Source organism: Sparus aurata, chromosome 23, assembly GCF_900880675.1.
Source record: "Sparus aurata chromosome 23, fSpaAur1.1, whole genome shotgun sequence".
In the NCBI taxonomy this organism is placed as follows: Eukaryota; Metazoa; Chordata; class Actinopteri; order Spariformes; family Sparidae; genus Sparus; species Sparus aurata.
Genome location: NC_044209.1, coordinates 18,768,266 through 18,784,908, shown reverse-complemented (window position 1 = coordinate 18,784,908; position 16,643 = coordinate 18,768,266). Strand labels below are relative to the sequence as shown.

Sequence of the window (16,643 nt, the reverse complement as noted above, 5' to 3'; positions counted from 1 at the left end):
CACCGTGGTTACCGACCGCAGCGGTTACCATGGTAATTAAAACTTAAACGGTAACCTTCACCGCCGGAAATTTTACCATGGTTTACCATGACACCGGTAACCGTTACATCCCTACACTAGAACAACACTATGTGCTCAGTAATCAGCCTGTTTCACCTCTGCAGTTGCAATCCTTTCCCTCACTGTATGCATTAGAGCAAATAACTTGAGCTTTACTGAGAAACTGCACACATTCGGACACATCGCCTGCATCCCAAAACACGGGGGACAGCAGTGAACAGACGTTGCCAATTTACACAACCATTATTTGAAAACAGTGATGTAAGAGAGACAGCTAACAATGTGTGGCAGGAGTCAGAGGAGACAGATGCATGTCAGTAGCTTCCTGCCTGGATCTCCCCTGGTTAATTAACATTTGCCACATCTGTTCAGCATTGTTATCCGTGTGAGTTTGCATGTTGTGTGCGCACATGTGTATGTGTGTTTGTGTCACTGACACCCACTGAATGTGCCGTTGAATGTGTGACGGAATGGAACTGAACGGAAACCACACCAGTATCTCACTTCATTAAAATAAGCGAGCCAGACAGCCTTCTGCCATCAATAATCTACTGCTGCAGAGATTCATATTTAAAAAGACACTTTTAATGTTTAATGTCCTTGAGGGTACTTTACACATACTCTCCCCCTGTATGTTTTCCACAATAACTTCATCTTCCCTGGAAAGATAATTAAAATAAAACAATCTCCCTTCTCCTCCTCACCCCTGTGGGCTCATCAGGAGATCAGTGAATTGACTATCCAACACATTTTCAGCCCATTTAGACACTAAGCTGTTATCAATTGTATTGACCACATGACGAGGGCTCAGGCTTCCTCCAGGACCATCAAACAGTGTTTACCAGGGGTTGACGAAAACACAGCCCCGGTGATGAATCGCATGTCTGAGCTGGATGATTGGCTCGGCATTATGGGGGTCAGAGGTCGGGCAAGTAATCAATATTTACAGCTTCGATTTCAGGTGGCGTGACAAAGGACAGCAACAATCTTGGAGAACATAGGATGCGGCTTTAACAGACACAGGCACCGCTGCCACCTTAAACTGTAAATGCATCACATTCATAGAAGATTTGTTAACTATTCTGTTATTTCCATGTATACATAGATCATATATTAATTGTTAATCTCATGATTTAAACAAAATACCAAACACTCTCTGATGTTGTCACCAAACCTGACAGACGGGTTAATCAAGTCTGAAAATAATCCATAAGTTTGCAGACCTTGTATCAGGGATAAGCCAAAGCCTATTGTCTGGCATCAAGTTCAGACCTTTATTCACTGAGTGGAGAGTTCAGGCACTCCGATGTGTCATTAGAGGAGGGAGTCTTGGCATCTCTTCTCCCTGAATCCCCACTTTGGTGACAGATCCAAACCAACTCGCAGCTTAATTAAAATCTCAAGTAAATGAGATGGATATAAACCGGCTGCTACCCTCTTCCATGTATATAGAATGCCATATGTTTTGAGGTGACTGGGTGCATCATTATAGAACGATATATACACAAACACCTTCAACTCCTCATTATACTTTCCAAAGACATGCATATACACTACTGTATGTGTGAAAAAGGTGAGTGATGCCAACTTCATGGTCTCCCACTCTGGTTATTAGACTTTAAGATTCACTGCTGATTCCACCCCTCTGCGACTTGATTAACCCTTCCCACCACCCCTACACTGCTGCTTCCCCCATCTCCTCTCCTTGCTCTCTGCTCTGGCAGGTGTAGCACACACATCCTCACTGCCATAGAAATGCACACACACACGCAGTTATTAAGAATTTTTGAGCATTGCTGGCATAGTAACTGTAGTCTTACTTGAATTATTCAACATTCCGCTCTGTTTATAGAGTGGATGAATTATAAATCAGTCATTGCTGATGGCTGATGCAACAAATCGCACTGGGCAGTTCACACGGAAACAAATGAAGGTCATGTAGAGCTTCTGTAGCTGCCGTATCAGCTTCAGTGTGAGATTCATGCTCCCAAAAGTGAGTAAATTCAGAGCAGGTGCTCTCTTCTTGTAAAGGAAATCCTCCCATCAGCGTTATTTGGCTTCTATCATGATTAATTAGGATGAGAGCAAGCTTATTTCCCGTGTTGTCTTGACCATGGCAGCGTAAGGTGAAGGTCAGAACTTTTTTATTCCTAATGCCTCTCTCAGACTAAAGAACTTTTTTATTCCTAATGCCTCTCTCAGACTAAAAAGCTGTGATGTTCTTAAACGCAGGAGAACAGTACTGACAACGCATCCCCACTCCAAGTTATCTTAAAAATCTGATAATGTTGCAGATGCCTGATTCATAGCCCCCACCCCCACATACATACATACCAAGTACCTCCAAAAATAACATCAGAGGGAAGTGAAATCTGAATCAATGGGGCTGTCTCTTATGAGTGAAACTCTCCTGCTGTGAAATGGGCACTTGATTTTACACGACTCAACTCCATTAGGGAGGCGTGAAACTTCTGGTCCAACGTGTGACACACAGAGGGGTCAGGGTGTCATGAGTGTAGATGGGAACATGACGGGCAACTTGTCAGGGAAAGCAAAGAGGATAGTGGAGAAATGTGTTACAGAGAGAGTGCTGATATGTACTCTATATGTGTATATGTTACTGGCTAAAAAATGTCTGATTTTGAAGGGACAATAAAGCAGCATTATGTAACTTTTTACCTTAAAATTACAGCCTTGAAGTCTTTTTGATGGTACAGTGTATTGTAATAGTGTGAGAATTGTGTCTGTCTCAGCAACTCTGCCCCTCTATCACTTGTTTCTGCACTATGTAACTTCAGTGAGAGGATAGGATCACAGTGTTACATACATGTCCTTAAAGAATCACCAACGTCACTCGAAGTTATCCTCTGGAAACCACGAACATCTATACGAAATGTAATCTTATTCGATCAATTAGTAGTTGAGTAATTTCTGTCTGGACCAAAGTGATGTAAAGGCCAACTGTCTGACATTACCATCCTTGGAGCTATGCTGCTTACGTGGCTGAAAAAACAGAATGGGTGGATTTGATATGTGAACCACAGTTGCTCTCAGACTTGCTTCTATCTCGCATTAATCAGTGGTTAACTCGAGGCCATCCATTTTCGCTGTAGCTCACGAAGACATTTTTCCCTAAAGTAGCGCTGCATGGGTAAATCATTAAGATAAAGGTCTTGTGTACAATATAGACTACAAACAGGGTGAGATGAGTTAGTATGCCAAGTGTGATCCATGTCTCGGATGTCGGGGACGTTTTATGGACCTCTCCTGGAGAAAGTGCTGGAGGTACATCATTGGAGAAAGGAAGGAAGTGTTGTGATGTTTCATCAGCCAAGTGCAGTCTGTGGTAACTGCTTCAGCTCCAGTATGCAACATCTATTAGTAGCTTATGGTGGACATGATATGCCAATACGATGCCTATTTTTGATGGAAACAACTAGAAAACTCGTACAGTCTCTGTTTTCAGAGTGAGTAAGATTCATCCAATGTGGAACATGACTGTGAAAATTGCATGACAACCCATCCAAGGTGGCGTAGAGTTATTTCAGTATGGACCCACAAAGTCACCCCAAGAGGCTTAAAAAAAACCCAAAGTCTGATGAACCGTCCTCTCATGCATCATTCCAGATCTGCCTTGTCGAGTCAGACGAGCCATGTTTTCTAGGGTGCAGAGAGGTGAAATCTGTGGTTGCATAAGAGGTCTGTCACTCGGGCACAGCAGACATAACTGACAGCTGGGAGCAGCTCGCTTGTCTCTCAGCAGAGGTGAGAAGTGCTGCTCTTCTCCCCACCGTCGCATTTGCGCCGACTGAGGGATTGAAGGATTACTCCCCTCCGGTGCTGTGAGGTGAGGTAGATTGTGAAGAGGGAAAGAGGAACAAAAGCTTGTTTTCCTGCCACATCAGAAATGAAACCTGTTGGGAGTATTGTGTATAGTGTGTCTGTGTAATGATAATTGGCTTTCATCTGTAAGCATCTCTTTGCGTTTCTGCTTTGCCCTCATATGAGTTCTTTCTTACTTTCTTTCTTTCTCACTTAATAATCCTCTCTATGACTTTCTAAGAAATTCTACCTCAAGCTCATTTCCAAAAGAAAGGCATTTTGACCCTTGTAACAGAGAGAGAATCCTCTCCGAGGCTGACAACATTGTTTTTTTGTAAATAACGTTTGGGACTCATTATGCTTGCAGCTAAGAAAAATTCAACAACTTCCCTGCCGCTGTTTGTCACTGAGGGATTTAGTTGAAAGTGAGAACAAAAATGTTTGCCTCAGGCTACAGCGTTTAAAAGAATCAACAACACTCGCACATTATTTTTAGCAGAGAATATGTAAGGAAATGCCAAATAGCACGCCGGGGAGGAAAGTGACAGAAAAATGAGGCAAACTGAAAAGTATGATGGATTTAGACAATTACAGCAGGGGAAATTGATATTGGTCCCTCAGTGTGTGAAAATCTAATTGTATTGGATTGAGATAGGCAGGCTGACATGTCGTATATTACCAGAGTTTGGTCACAGATTGGTAGATATGGCAGCCTTTAATACAGAGCTGCAATAATTAGTTAATTAGTGGTCAATTGTTAAATTAATCACTTATTATTGTAATAGTCATTGAATCAGTTTGAGTCATTTTCAGAAAAGGTGCAAAATGCAAGAAATGACAATGTGTCAAATTCATACTCCTGACAAATGGGGGCAGCATATCGCTGGAGCTTCTGCTGCTAACTGTATTCTGTTTATACATCCATGACTGAAGCTATTATTAGCTTGTTAGCTCAGGTAGCCATTCAGCTAGCCGGACTACGGGGGGTGTGTTGGTTTTAACACTTGTAGCACAGGAGCCTTGGGCAGGTAGGGAGAAAGGGGTTTTGAGGCCTTGGGCTAGATGGTTAGCATGCTAACTTTAGAATAAATGTCTGCAACACTATGGCCTAGACTTCAAAACTGTTATTTCATCACATTAATAATAATTAATTAATAATTTTAGTAAATGTTTTAATCTTTTAAACTCAAATTCTTACATATTGCTCCTTTAAAGAAAAATCTAAATTTTCAGATTTCAGCTTCTTGAATATTAATATTTTCTGGTTTATTTCCCCCTTTATAATAGTCAACTGAAGATCTTTGAGTTTCAACAAATCAAGACTACTGAGGATGCCATTCTGGGCTTTGGAAGTCAACTATCGAAATGTTCTGACATTTTATAGACCAAACAACTGATCAATTAAATCAAGAGAATAATCATCAGATAAATCAACAATGAAACTAATTGTTTTGCAGTACAACTTGTGGATGGGGTTCGTCACCAAGGAGAGCTCTCACCGTACCCTGTAGCTACTTTCACATACAGTTCTCATTAAGGGCTATGTCTGCATTTTCATTTTGTCGACATCAGAACATTTATACGAACAATTAAGAGATCCTCTTAGCAAATATTGTGTATGTGCTTATACAACTCATTTTGTTTGTGCCATGAAGCTCCATTAATGTCCTTAAAAAACACACCAGTGAGCCACATTTATGCACTCCATTATGCTGAACATGGGCACTGTAGTCTATTTTGAGTAAATCCCACACATAATACTGCTGTCGTAAATACTGACTTGATCTGATGTTGAAAAATAGCCCCCATCAATTAAACAATTTTTACTCCTGCTTGAGTCTATTAAGCTAAAACCTACAGATTCCAGCTTTTTGTTTGTAGAAAATAAGTTAACTATAAATTTGAGATCTTCTTTTAAAGATTCACATTGTAGGTCTTCAGTATGAATCTGTGGGCTTGAGCCACAGACAGGGTGGAGGCGTTTGTTGACCGTAGGAAACAAAATAAATGTGTATTAATAATGATCCCAGACCCACTTAAGCTACAGTAGATATCAACTTTCTGCCCAAAACACAGTACTACAGTTCCACCCTCTTGCAAGTATAATCACAACAACAATTAAAGGATAACTTCACCCCCCCAAAAAGATAACTCTGTCACTATCTACTCACCTATGTGATGATTAAAAGTCAGGTGATGTTTTGTAATCCACAAAACCTTTCTGAAGCTTGACAGCAAATTAGTGTTGCAGTATTCTCTTAAAGACCTGGAGTAGATGTAAGAAAATGAAAATGAAAGAAATGGCTCTATATAGCTCGTCCAGCGCAATTCAAATCTTTATCTGTGGTAGAAAGATGGATGTCGATCTGTGCCCCGCAGAGCTAGACAAATATAAGACAAGCATCGGGAGTCTTCTCAGTAATTGCCAGTTACCTTTTAGAGAGTCCTGCTGAGCTACTCCTGATTCATTTAATAAAAGAGTCTCTTCCACAGGAGGGGCATTCAGCAAACCTTGGAGCCTTGTGAACTACAAGTGACATACAGTGAGGTGAGAGAAAATTGAGAAGTTAGAGAAGTGTTACGTGATTTTTATGATTTTCTTGTGTCTCCATGCATGTTACAAATCCATCTTTCCCCTGAACACTAACCAGTGGACTGCAAGTGTAAAAAAAACTTCAGAGGTCTTTTTCGTTCAGAGAGCAAAAGGCAGAATTTTTGCAGGAGCCTTTTACACCCACCTGAAGCCTTTCACAATGCTGCTTATGACCTCCTGATCGAAGCAGAAAAAAACAAGAAAATCACGAGCACAATCAAGCATTAAGACGAGCTCTGGCCTTTGGTCGATCTCAATCACCTGCCCATCAGTTAGCGCCTGCATTACCATGGCAACTAATGACCTTCACATGCTGAACTGGAACTTAGAAGTGCACGACTATGTCCTGTTGCTCTATTCTAAATGTGACGACTTTTGCTAATTGGCTCTAATTGGTTTTGTTATTATTTAGCAGTTTCTAATAAAAAGATCAAGAGTTATAACTGTGTGAAAACTGATTTTATTTCAGTTGCAGCTTCCAATGAACCTTTACATCTTCAGAGTGGAGTGGATGTGATAATTCATTAGGAAAATATTTTATTCATAAGAGAGCTGTAGAAGTCAAATCACATCCAGTTAACCTGCTTTGGTCTAAATGTCACTGACAAAAATGCCCCACTGGTCCATGTAAGATCTGTTATTTTTCCTCTTAGTAAGAACTTGTCAGAATGAGATTGAGATATGTAACATGATGAGATCTACATGGAATTAATACGATCAGGCACAGTCTTGTTTATTGCTCTTTTGTATGAATTTATCCCTCCTTTTGATCCCTTTTATTGGTAGATTTTATAATCAAATGCAATTTGCAGCGGGGTTATATTTCCAATTCTGACTCTGCATCTAAAGCCGAACAAGGCATCGCTGCAGCTCTGTAATCCTGAGAACATGCCGAGGCTTAAACGAGATGAGGCTACAATAAACAAGAGGGGGTAGGAAACACAGGATCTTGCTGCTGCTTTGAAGTGGGAAACCGGATCAAATCCCCATACGAAGCAAATTGCCTTTCTTTCCCACCAACTAAAAGGGATCAAAACTCCTAAAAATAACAACTTGCTCACTCCCTGTCTCTCTTTCTCTTTGTTTATCTTCCATGGGAAGACAAACACCAGGGATCATCATGTTTTCCTACTCAACAAACTCCTGGTCTCGCAATTTCTCAAACACACTGTCAACGTGAAACTTGACGTGTATGTTTACAGAAACTGGGTGTCAAGTCTGTTTGCTCACAACAATTTGGTTCGCTCTGTACTTGTGAATTTATGTAAAGTAAAAACTCTGCAGTCTTATTAACATCCCTCGAAAAATGCCACATTAATACTGACCTACAGTACATTATTTCTTAGTGAAAGAATCCTTGTGAGTCGAGGTGATTTCACTTGTACCGGAACCATTTAACATGAAACTGCGCAGAAGAGAGTAGCAGCCTTGAGGATAACACTATAATCATTCATGTCCCACAGCTACATACAGCACTGTAATTAAATAATAAGTCAATATGACAAAAGAGCATACTTAGCACGGAACTTTATGAGTTTTGTACTTTTTCATCCATTACGAGGTAAATGAAGGGGCAAAGATAGTTGATGAAGGCCTCTGCTTTGCTTCAACAGGCCTAAATGTATATCAGGCCTGCAGACACAGTGTTATAAGAGACGTTACATAAGTAAATAAATCAACTGCTCATCCACCCACAAACTCATCCAACCCACTCACAGGACTATACAATGGTTAGGTACTTGAGTTCAACACACACACACACACACACACACACACACACACACACACACACACACACACACACACACACACACACACAGCCCATGTGAGTATGCCTCCCAAGAGTATAAAGATTCTAAAGTTGCCCTCCATGTAATAGTGTTAACTTTGGAACTTTAAACAGTTTTTTAAAAATATGCTAATTTACCTCGATAGGTGGAGGAGCCGGGACGGGTGGAGGAATAAGTCAAGATTAACTTACACAAAGAGTGTCAACTGAGCTCAGACGGATTGGTGAGTCAGTAACTGACAGGCCCTAACTGTACGAGATGAGGGAGGGGAAGCAGTGAAATGAACCATTTTCATGTACCACATGGCCGACATTTTTCTCTGGCTTCATGCTCAGAGTGGAAAGCTGTAATGCTGGAATGATGTTGTGTTGCTGTGTTCTGGCTTGCAAGTTGTATGAATGTTGAGAATCCTGTTTACCCCATTACCATGTCCCGTTTGATCGGCAACTGATAAGTTGATGGATTGTGACAATCTAAAAGGACATATATTTCCAGGCAAAACAGCATAGTTGATAACCCGATAGCTAACATTAGCATTCAACCACTTTGTAGTTAGCATTAACACTAAATTACATTCAGAACATTTCACTTCCAGTATTAAATAAATGTGTCCAAGTTGATATTTTGAACCCTAAGGCACGCCTTATCATATTGTGTAGCAAACACTACCAAGCAGTAATGTAGCTGGGATGCGGCTAAATACTAACATTACCTGATGTCTAACGGGAGCTAACAGGTTATCGAATATTTGGAGGCAGTGAAATGATAAAGCAATTTGTCAGATCCCCTATATTTACTGGACCTGGAACACAGCTGTACAACATTTGAGCTTCCCACCCTGAGTATTATGTAAGAGGAAAATGGCCACCATGTGACAATGGGTGGGTCTATGGGTGACTGGATCGGCGGGCAGCTAATCACATATAAAACTGTAAACATATTGACCAGAATAGTCCATTCTAGTCAGAATGGTCCATTCAAAAAGGTGAAAACAAACAAACAAACAAACCACAGCGCATGGTTAGTTAAAGGACAACTGAACTGATTTAACACATCAAAGTCTATATACAGGTCTTATGGAGTACAGCATGGATACCCCATCTGAATTTGTCGGAACCTGTGCTACATACACTTGGAACATTTAAACTTGATACAGTTATACCTAAAGGTCAGTTTAAGACTTTGATTTCAAACTATTCAGGATTGGAATGGAACTGTTTTTAACAATGTGCTGTCCTGTATGGTTGTCCTCCATTTATATTTTCTGCACCTTTGTTTTATTTGGATTTTATCATATTTGTTGCTTGCAGTTTCTTATCATGTTCAAGCACTTCTTTCCGTTTTATTTGTATTCTGTCATAATGCTTCTTATCTGTTATGATTTTTATGTACCTCTTCTGTTTATTCTCTCTCAGATAATGTTTATTGTTTCTGTTTGTTATCAAATTTTTGCACCCATTCTGTTTTTTTATTTATGCTCTCGACATCACTGAAAATGAGGGCTTGGCCTCAATGATTTTTCGAGATTGAAATAAAAGGTTGAATGAATGAATGAAAGTGTCTGTGTTGGGGATATATATTCCCAAAACAAAACTGAGGTTATTTTCTACTTTCTACTGTATACATGTCTGTAATCAAGGTAAACAGGCATAACACATGTCAGGTTCATGTTGGTTTCTACTCTCTTTAACTCCGTCAGATCTGGAAGTGTGAAGTTATAAAGAGATGTGTTTATCAGACAGCTCAATTCTGCTTGAGGCTAGTGGCTCAAGGCTAAATTAGCTGTTAAGAGCATAACCCATTCTCTAAATCTCCAACCAAACTGTGGGTAGTCAAACTGCATTGAGAGTAATAGTGGCGCCTGGTTTTGGCCAGGAAAAATAATCTACTAAATAAAAAAAAGACACTTGACTTTGAAAACTGTCTTTAGTGATTGTGTCTGTGTTAGAGCAGCAAAATACCAACCATCAGTATGCTTAACACTACTCAGACAAAGTGCCAACAAAAACTGATTACAGTACATGTGATAAAAGGAGGGTTAGCTGCGATGTTCTTGTATTAGACCAATTGATGGTGTACAAGATATCTGACAAGAACATTGATAAAGTCATTATCTACTATGTGCCTGGATGTGTGTCAGTGTTAGGGTAATTAACTTAACCCGTCAGAAAAAAAAATGTTAGGGTGAAATCTAAAAGTTCAGCCAACACCCAAGGCCATTATTGTAGCTGATCTATCCTGTGCACAAGTTCACTGTAGAGCCAGAGGGACATAACTGTCTCTATTTGTCTCCCTGGGGCTTAGTGTCACTCTGAATGATTTCCTGTCCCCGTGTCTGAGACAGACAGACATACCTGAGTGTGATTGTTAAGAAGGATGGACAAATTCTTTCCTGGCTGCCCATGTGGGACCATCAAACTGGCGCAAGAGAGATTATCACCCAGGGAGACAAAAAAACTAAAGCATGTCAAACTAATTTAAGAAATCAATATCCTATCTTGTGAGACTTCTAAGACAGGAAATATTCATAGCTCTGGGGCACATAAAGACACTGAATAGCTCCCATTAGTGCATATAGCCCCGTTTTACGAAAGGTGCTTTTGTGTTAGTGAGTGCATGTATGGGTATTAACGTTTGTTGCGTCCATTGATTTAAACTCACTCTAAAGTCGATGCCCACGGTGGAGATGAAGCTGCCAGCCAAGAAGGCTCCATCTTTGAAGCGGACCAGGAGGCATGTTTTCCCCACACCAGAGTCCCCAACCAGCATCACCTGCACAGGGAAACCAAGAGGGAAAGCTCAGCCAGGCTGAAACTAAGAACAGAGAGTACAACCAGAGGTGTGAGGGGTAAACGTCAGACTGTGTGACTGATCACAGAAGGTAAATGTCAGACAGCACATTTGAATCATTCAGCTAAATTAGTCCTGGCATTTTGGTGTTCGGCCAGTAAAGATGGTGTACGTGAATGAGTGTGTGACTGCTCATCAGGGGGTGAACCTTGTCTGTAGGTGTGTGAATGTACGCAACCATCTTAAAAACAGATGCAAAAAGAGACACACTCTGGCTTTGTTCCTGCTAAACACACACACATCGTGCGTTTCTCTTTTTATTCAGAGCCGTGATGAAATTAATAGTTTGATGTGATTACTCTTATCAGGTTAGCTGAGGGACTCTGAGCCCAAGACCATGGAAATCAAAAGGTACCTCTTGGGTGCAGAGAGGAAGCAGCAGAGATGAAAGACAGAGTAAGAAGAATGAGGGGATGTAACAAGGTCATGTTACAGATATACGACATGGAAACAGGTAATATTTGCTGTTATTGCAAAGACAACCAGATCGCTAATGTTAGCAGCCAGAAAAAAAGATAGATGTTTGTTTTGTTCCTGGCTTCCTTGTGGCTCCTTGCATTTTCTGGCTGCTAGTGTTAGTGTTACAAGCATGGCTAATGCTAGCAGCCTGGCTACTGTCCAAAGCAAGAAACAATAACAAATAATCACAAATTCCCAAAGCCTAGTGAAAGTGAGGGTTATGGGGAATCAATATAAATGTCAATATAAACCATGTGTCATGGTTTGTATTTACTAAACTGCACAATCAATCTTTACCTCATAATTATAAGTTTAAGCCAAAAAGTTGTCTATTTCCATGTGAAATCCTTCATTCGCCAGTACAAATCTGACCCAGTGGCAGATGGATCAGCATAGTGAAAGCGAGGGTGAACCAATACAAATGTGAATGATGTCATTTTCCAATAGTGGATGAACTATGGAATCAATATTTACCTCATAATTATAAGTTATGGCTTATAATAGCTGCTTATTTCCAATTTCATCCCTAATATTCTCGGTAAGTTCCTACCCAGTGGCAAACTGGAGAGCATTTTGAAAGCAAGGCTTGCAGGGAACAAATATAAATCAGGAATAAGTCATTTTTCTGTGGTCATTAAACTGTGCAATCAATATTTACCCCATAATGGTGAGCTTAAGCCCAAAAGTTATTCATTTCCACTTTCAATTTGTCTTTTTTTTAACCTCAGTACCTCATCTCTTCTCTTGTGCAGCTCTGCATGAGCTAAATGTTTACAGAGTGTGCAGGAGGAGGCCTCTGGCCTCTCCCTGGCCTTAGGTTGTTATAAATAAAATGCAATCAATTTCCTCGCTGATTCAATGCAGAGTAACGATCAGAGCGAGCAGTGAGTTGGGTTGAAACACAGTACAGTGCCTTAGAAATCAAAAAGAGGGATGCATATAGCACAGGTTAAAGCTCCACTAGTTGGGAGTGAAGGCTACAGGTGGGATCTTTTTGATCCAGTCTTGCAAAACTAAATATTACAACTAGAGCTATGCATAAAAAAACATGGCACTAAACAAACAACTATTAATGAAACAGGAATATACAGTTCTTAATGGATGGGTTTGGATGGAACAATCAAACCAATTGTTCTGCAAAAACAAGCCACCGTGCTCCACTCACATCAAACAGCTGCTTCAAAAAACACAGAGTAGGTGGCACAAGTCCCTTGAAGCTATGCTGGGAGTACGCACCGAGAGCGTCTGTGGGTGTGAGTCTGTGTTTGTGTTGCGGCGAAGTGACAGCTCTCCACTCACACAAGTGCCTCACATTATGGTGAGGTGGAGCGCGCCAGCCAACTGCTCGCTGTTGTTTTAATGTGAACCTCGCTGCTGCTGAGACGAACCAGTTGCGCATGTGATTTGTTTGTCGGCTGTTGCAGGGTGTCGCGTGTGTCAAAGAAATTAAAAGAACATATTTGAAGTAATGTTATGCAAAAATAATATTTTCTTTTTTTTTTTAAATGACCATAAACAGAGGTCACCTCTTAGACCCTGTAGTAGCGTAGTCCCCTGTTAGCAATATTTACGTGTTTGTGTGTGTGTGTGCACCTTTACAGGTTATCGCAACAGCTGTTGCCAGGAGCTCGCTCATGTTTAATGGATAAAGATGGTAGTAAAACGGTAGGCAGGGACGGGAATAAAGTAGAACACAAACAGGGTTGTTGTGTATTTTCGTCTTAAGGGGAAACAAAAACCATGAACATGACCCAGTGTGTAGGATCTCCTACTCCGTGTATAGTTCACTGACCTCTGTGGCTGCTGTTCATCAATATGGCACCGCTCCTTTAGTATTTATTGGTGTAACACGATCAAATAAAGCCCACTTTTTATTTATTTATTTATTTATTTTTTTTACATGAGTTGCAGTTTGCACATGCACGGATCTTACCTTAAAGGCGATGTCGTAAAACTCGCTGCTGTTGCTGACGGAGGGTCTGCTGGGATGGACCACACCGTTCATCTGAACGATGCCCGGGCTGCTCCGCGCAGCTTTCCCGATACCTTTACCGGTCGGGCTGCCCGCAGACGGGCTGCTGGTAGCTGCTTTACCTTTGGCAGCCTTCTTGCGAGACATTTCTCAAGGTTTCCCCCCGAAAAAAAAAAGAAAAAAGTATCTTCGGGGATTCGAGCTGAATCAGAACAACACCGACACAATCTCGGATCTCGATTCCGCACAGGAGCCGAAAAAGTTGCAGCGGCTGAGAAGTTAAATGGGCGGATTGTTTTCACCTGCGCGCTGCACGCATGTTCCTCGGCGCCTCTCCAATCTCAAAGTAGGGCTGCGATTGTCCTCGAAATGCAAGAAGCGCTCCTGCTTCCGTTGTTGTTGAGCCGCTTCCTGCTCCTGACAGCTCTCCGTGCAGGACAGCAGCCTCAGCACTGCGCGCTGTGGCCGCACCACTTACATGTGATGTGGCACAAAACTCCACCTTGAGCAAACAACAGGCAGGAGGACAGTCAGAGGGAACGCCTCAGACCCTCATCTTCCATAATGTTATGGATTTACTGTGGTAAATTGAGTGACTCTTCTGTCGACAAGGTAACTGTATGACCTGTACAGAAGGACTGTCTGGTCATTATGGGGTTGACTGAGGGCGCAGCACGCTGTCCGTGGTGCTGAAAACAGCTGCGCAAACACTGGATCATGAGCAAATGATCCTCCCTAATTAAGTTAGGGATTTGATGAAATTCTATGGAAGGCCATTTCCAACGATGCAAGAAAAAAAAAAGAAAAAAAAAAAGAATGAAATATGATGGGCACTTAGCCTTGATTAAACAAGAATATTCCCATGGTAAACTATAAGTATGAGATAAATGTTTTTTTAAAATAGTTATTTTCTACATTATGACTTTTTCTCACATAATTTTTTCCGCCATTTCATAACTTATTTATCTCTGATTTCTGTCATAAATGATGACATAAACATGACATAAAAAGTCATGATTGTGGGATCTCATAATCATCTTTTTAATCTCACGTTTAGATCATCATTCCGACTTTACTACAACTCAACTCGTCCTAATCATGACTTTTTAATTTCATGAATTTGATTCTCAATTGAATAATTTGGACCTTTGTATTTCATATTCAAGACTTAGATTTTTGTATATCATAACTCTAATTCACCATGAGAATATTAATTTTTTTCACCAAGTTATTTAGTATTGTGTTAAAAGGAGAGTCCTATGTGAATGTTTTTATGTATTATAATGAAGATGAATGATGTAATTTAATTGTGACTTATTCATTTTTGGCGCTAATATCTAAGATTATCTTCATTAATTAACCTAATGCCAACTTTACTTAATTACATGTCATCAGTTGCCATCAAAACATCTTCAGTGTGACTTACAGTTTATGAATGCAGTGCAGCTGTTATCAATACGTATAATGCCACAGTAAATTGTGATGTTTATAGCTGAATAGTATAGAGAATTATTAAACAAATCGCTTGATTTCATATGTGATATATCTGAGCAGCTGGAGGCCAGGACGTGATGTGCTGAATACATGCAGCTAGTTAATGTATGTGATCAAAGTAATGATTCCATTAGCATGAGCACTGTGGAGAAAAACAACCAGCAGCCACCTGTAGAATGAGCTGGAGATGTGATTTCAGTACTGCGCCACAAGAGGGCGACATAAGAATATAAGATGGTAAGTCAAAGATTGAAAACAGGGAGAGTGAAGTTTAAAGTATCCCTGAAACCAATAAAAACTGTCAGGGAGGCTCGCTGGTTCTGGAGTAGTATGAAATGATATGAAGTGTGTATCACAGATTTGATTTGCGTCTACAGTGGGTCTTTGTTGTCAGCAGTTGGCCTCTTATAGGCTGCAGTTGTTTTCCAGCTTCCTGCAGCCTCCATCAACAAGCTGGTGGTGATCAGAGCACATCAGTACAGTAAAGAAAAAAAAACAAAAAAAACATGGTCACTGGCCTCTCTGTGACTCTAACACACATCCGTTATATTCATAACATAACTCAAAGATCTCTCTGTAACATGGAGGAAGTCACTCTGTGGCACCGTCCACATATTGTTTACATTTGCGACAAAAGAACAGCAGCATATTGTAATTAGACCCTGATCCTCTGTGGACAGCAATGAGATGCTGTTGTTTCCCAGCTCTGTAATCTAGTTTGTTATGCAATATGAAATTTGTGTATGATACTGACTGCCCCTCTGATCCAGTGCCAGGCTGTCCAGGCTCATTAGAATATGCTCACAGATCACAGCCCAGGGACCTTGTTTGCTCCCCACAACAGGCTTCTGAAGTGAGCTTGTGTTACCTCTGACCTTTTATGATGTGTAGCATGAATAATACCAGGCTAAACTCTTAAAGAAGCAGCTCCGGTTAATATTTACAAATGAAACAGATCCAACCCAGGAATAAACAGCGGGGCAATTAACAGGTTGTGAGACCCGTCCAAGGGTCCGTGTAGTTTACATTTGACATGAAAATACGATTTTAGCTAAATGTAACATCAAAGTACCACAGATGCATTACATTTGGTATTACACGTATCATAGCTGCTGCCAAGCAAGAGACCACTGTTCAAGAAAGTGTTTCAACAGCTGTAAGCCCCAAAAACACTAGATATTTTTAATTAGATGTCAGGACACTTTTCAGTCCTGTTTGTGGTGACAGAACCAGGAAAGCCAAAACATAATCTTCTATTAATGCTTTACACTACAGCCCAGTCACTAGGATATAATGTAAGCACTTAATGTTTCTGCAAACCGCAGATATGTAAGAGGTCGTCGTTTGTACCAGATGTGGCATATCATGGTCATATTAGATGGTTATTAGTGGACTTGCACATCTGGGCTCGGCGGGAAGGTGGTTGCCTGATGAGCCACAAGGTTTCCAAGCGGTGACGATTGTTTGGGTCTGTGGGGATATTTTTAGCCGTTTTTGCGGTGATCAAATTTAGGTTTTTTTGAAAGGATCATCTCCAGACTTTTCTGTGGCTACCATGTTTGAACTTGATCATCAGCTAATTTTGTGGTGACAAAACCCGCCT

The 16,643-nt window shown here is 40.7% G+C and overlaps 1 protein-coding gene across 1 annotated transcript in view; it reads right to left on the bottom strand.

The window, feature by feature from the left end:
- Positions 1–14,260, bottom strand: part of LOC115575422 (ras-related protein Rab-26-like) — a 68,274-nt gene extending 54,014 nt beyond the window's left edge. The window contains exons 1-2 of the mRNA XM_030407480.1: positions 13,508–14,260; positions 10,927–11,037 (exon numbers count right to left, since the gene is read on the bottom strand). Coding sequence (XP_030263340.1) covers positions 10,927–11,037; positions 13,508–13,693 — 297 coding nt within the window. The 5' untranslated portion in view covers positions 13,694–14,260. The remainder of the gene's footprint in view (positions 1–10,926; positions 11,038–13,507) is intronic.
- Positions 14,261–16,643: the final 2,383 nt, after the last annotated feature.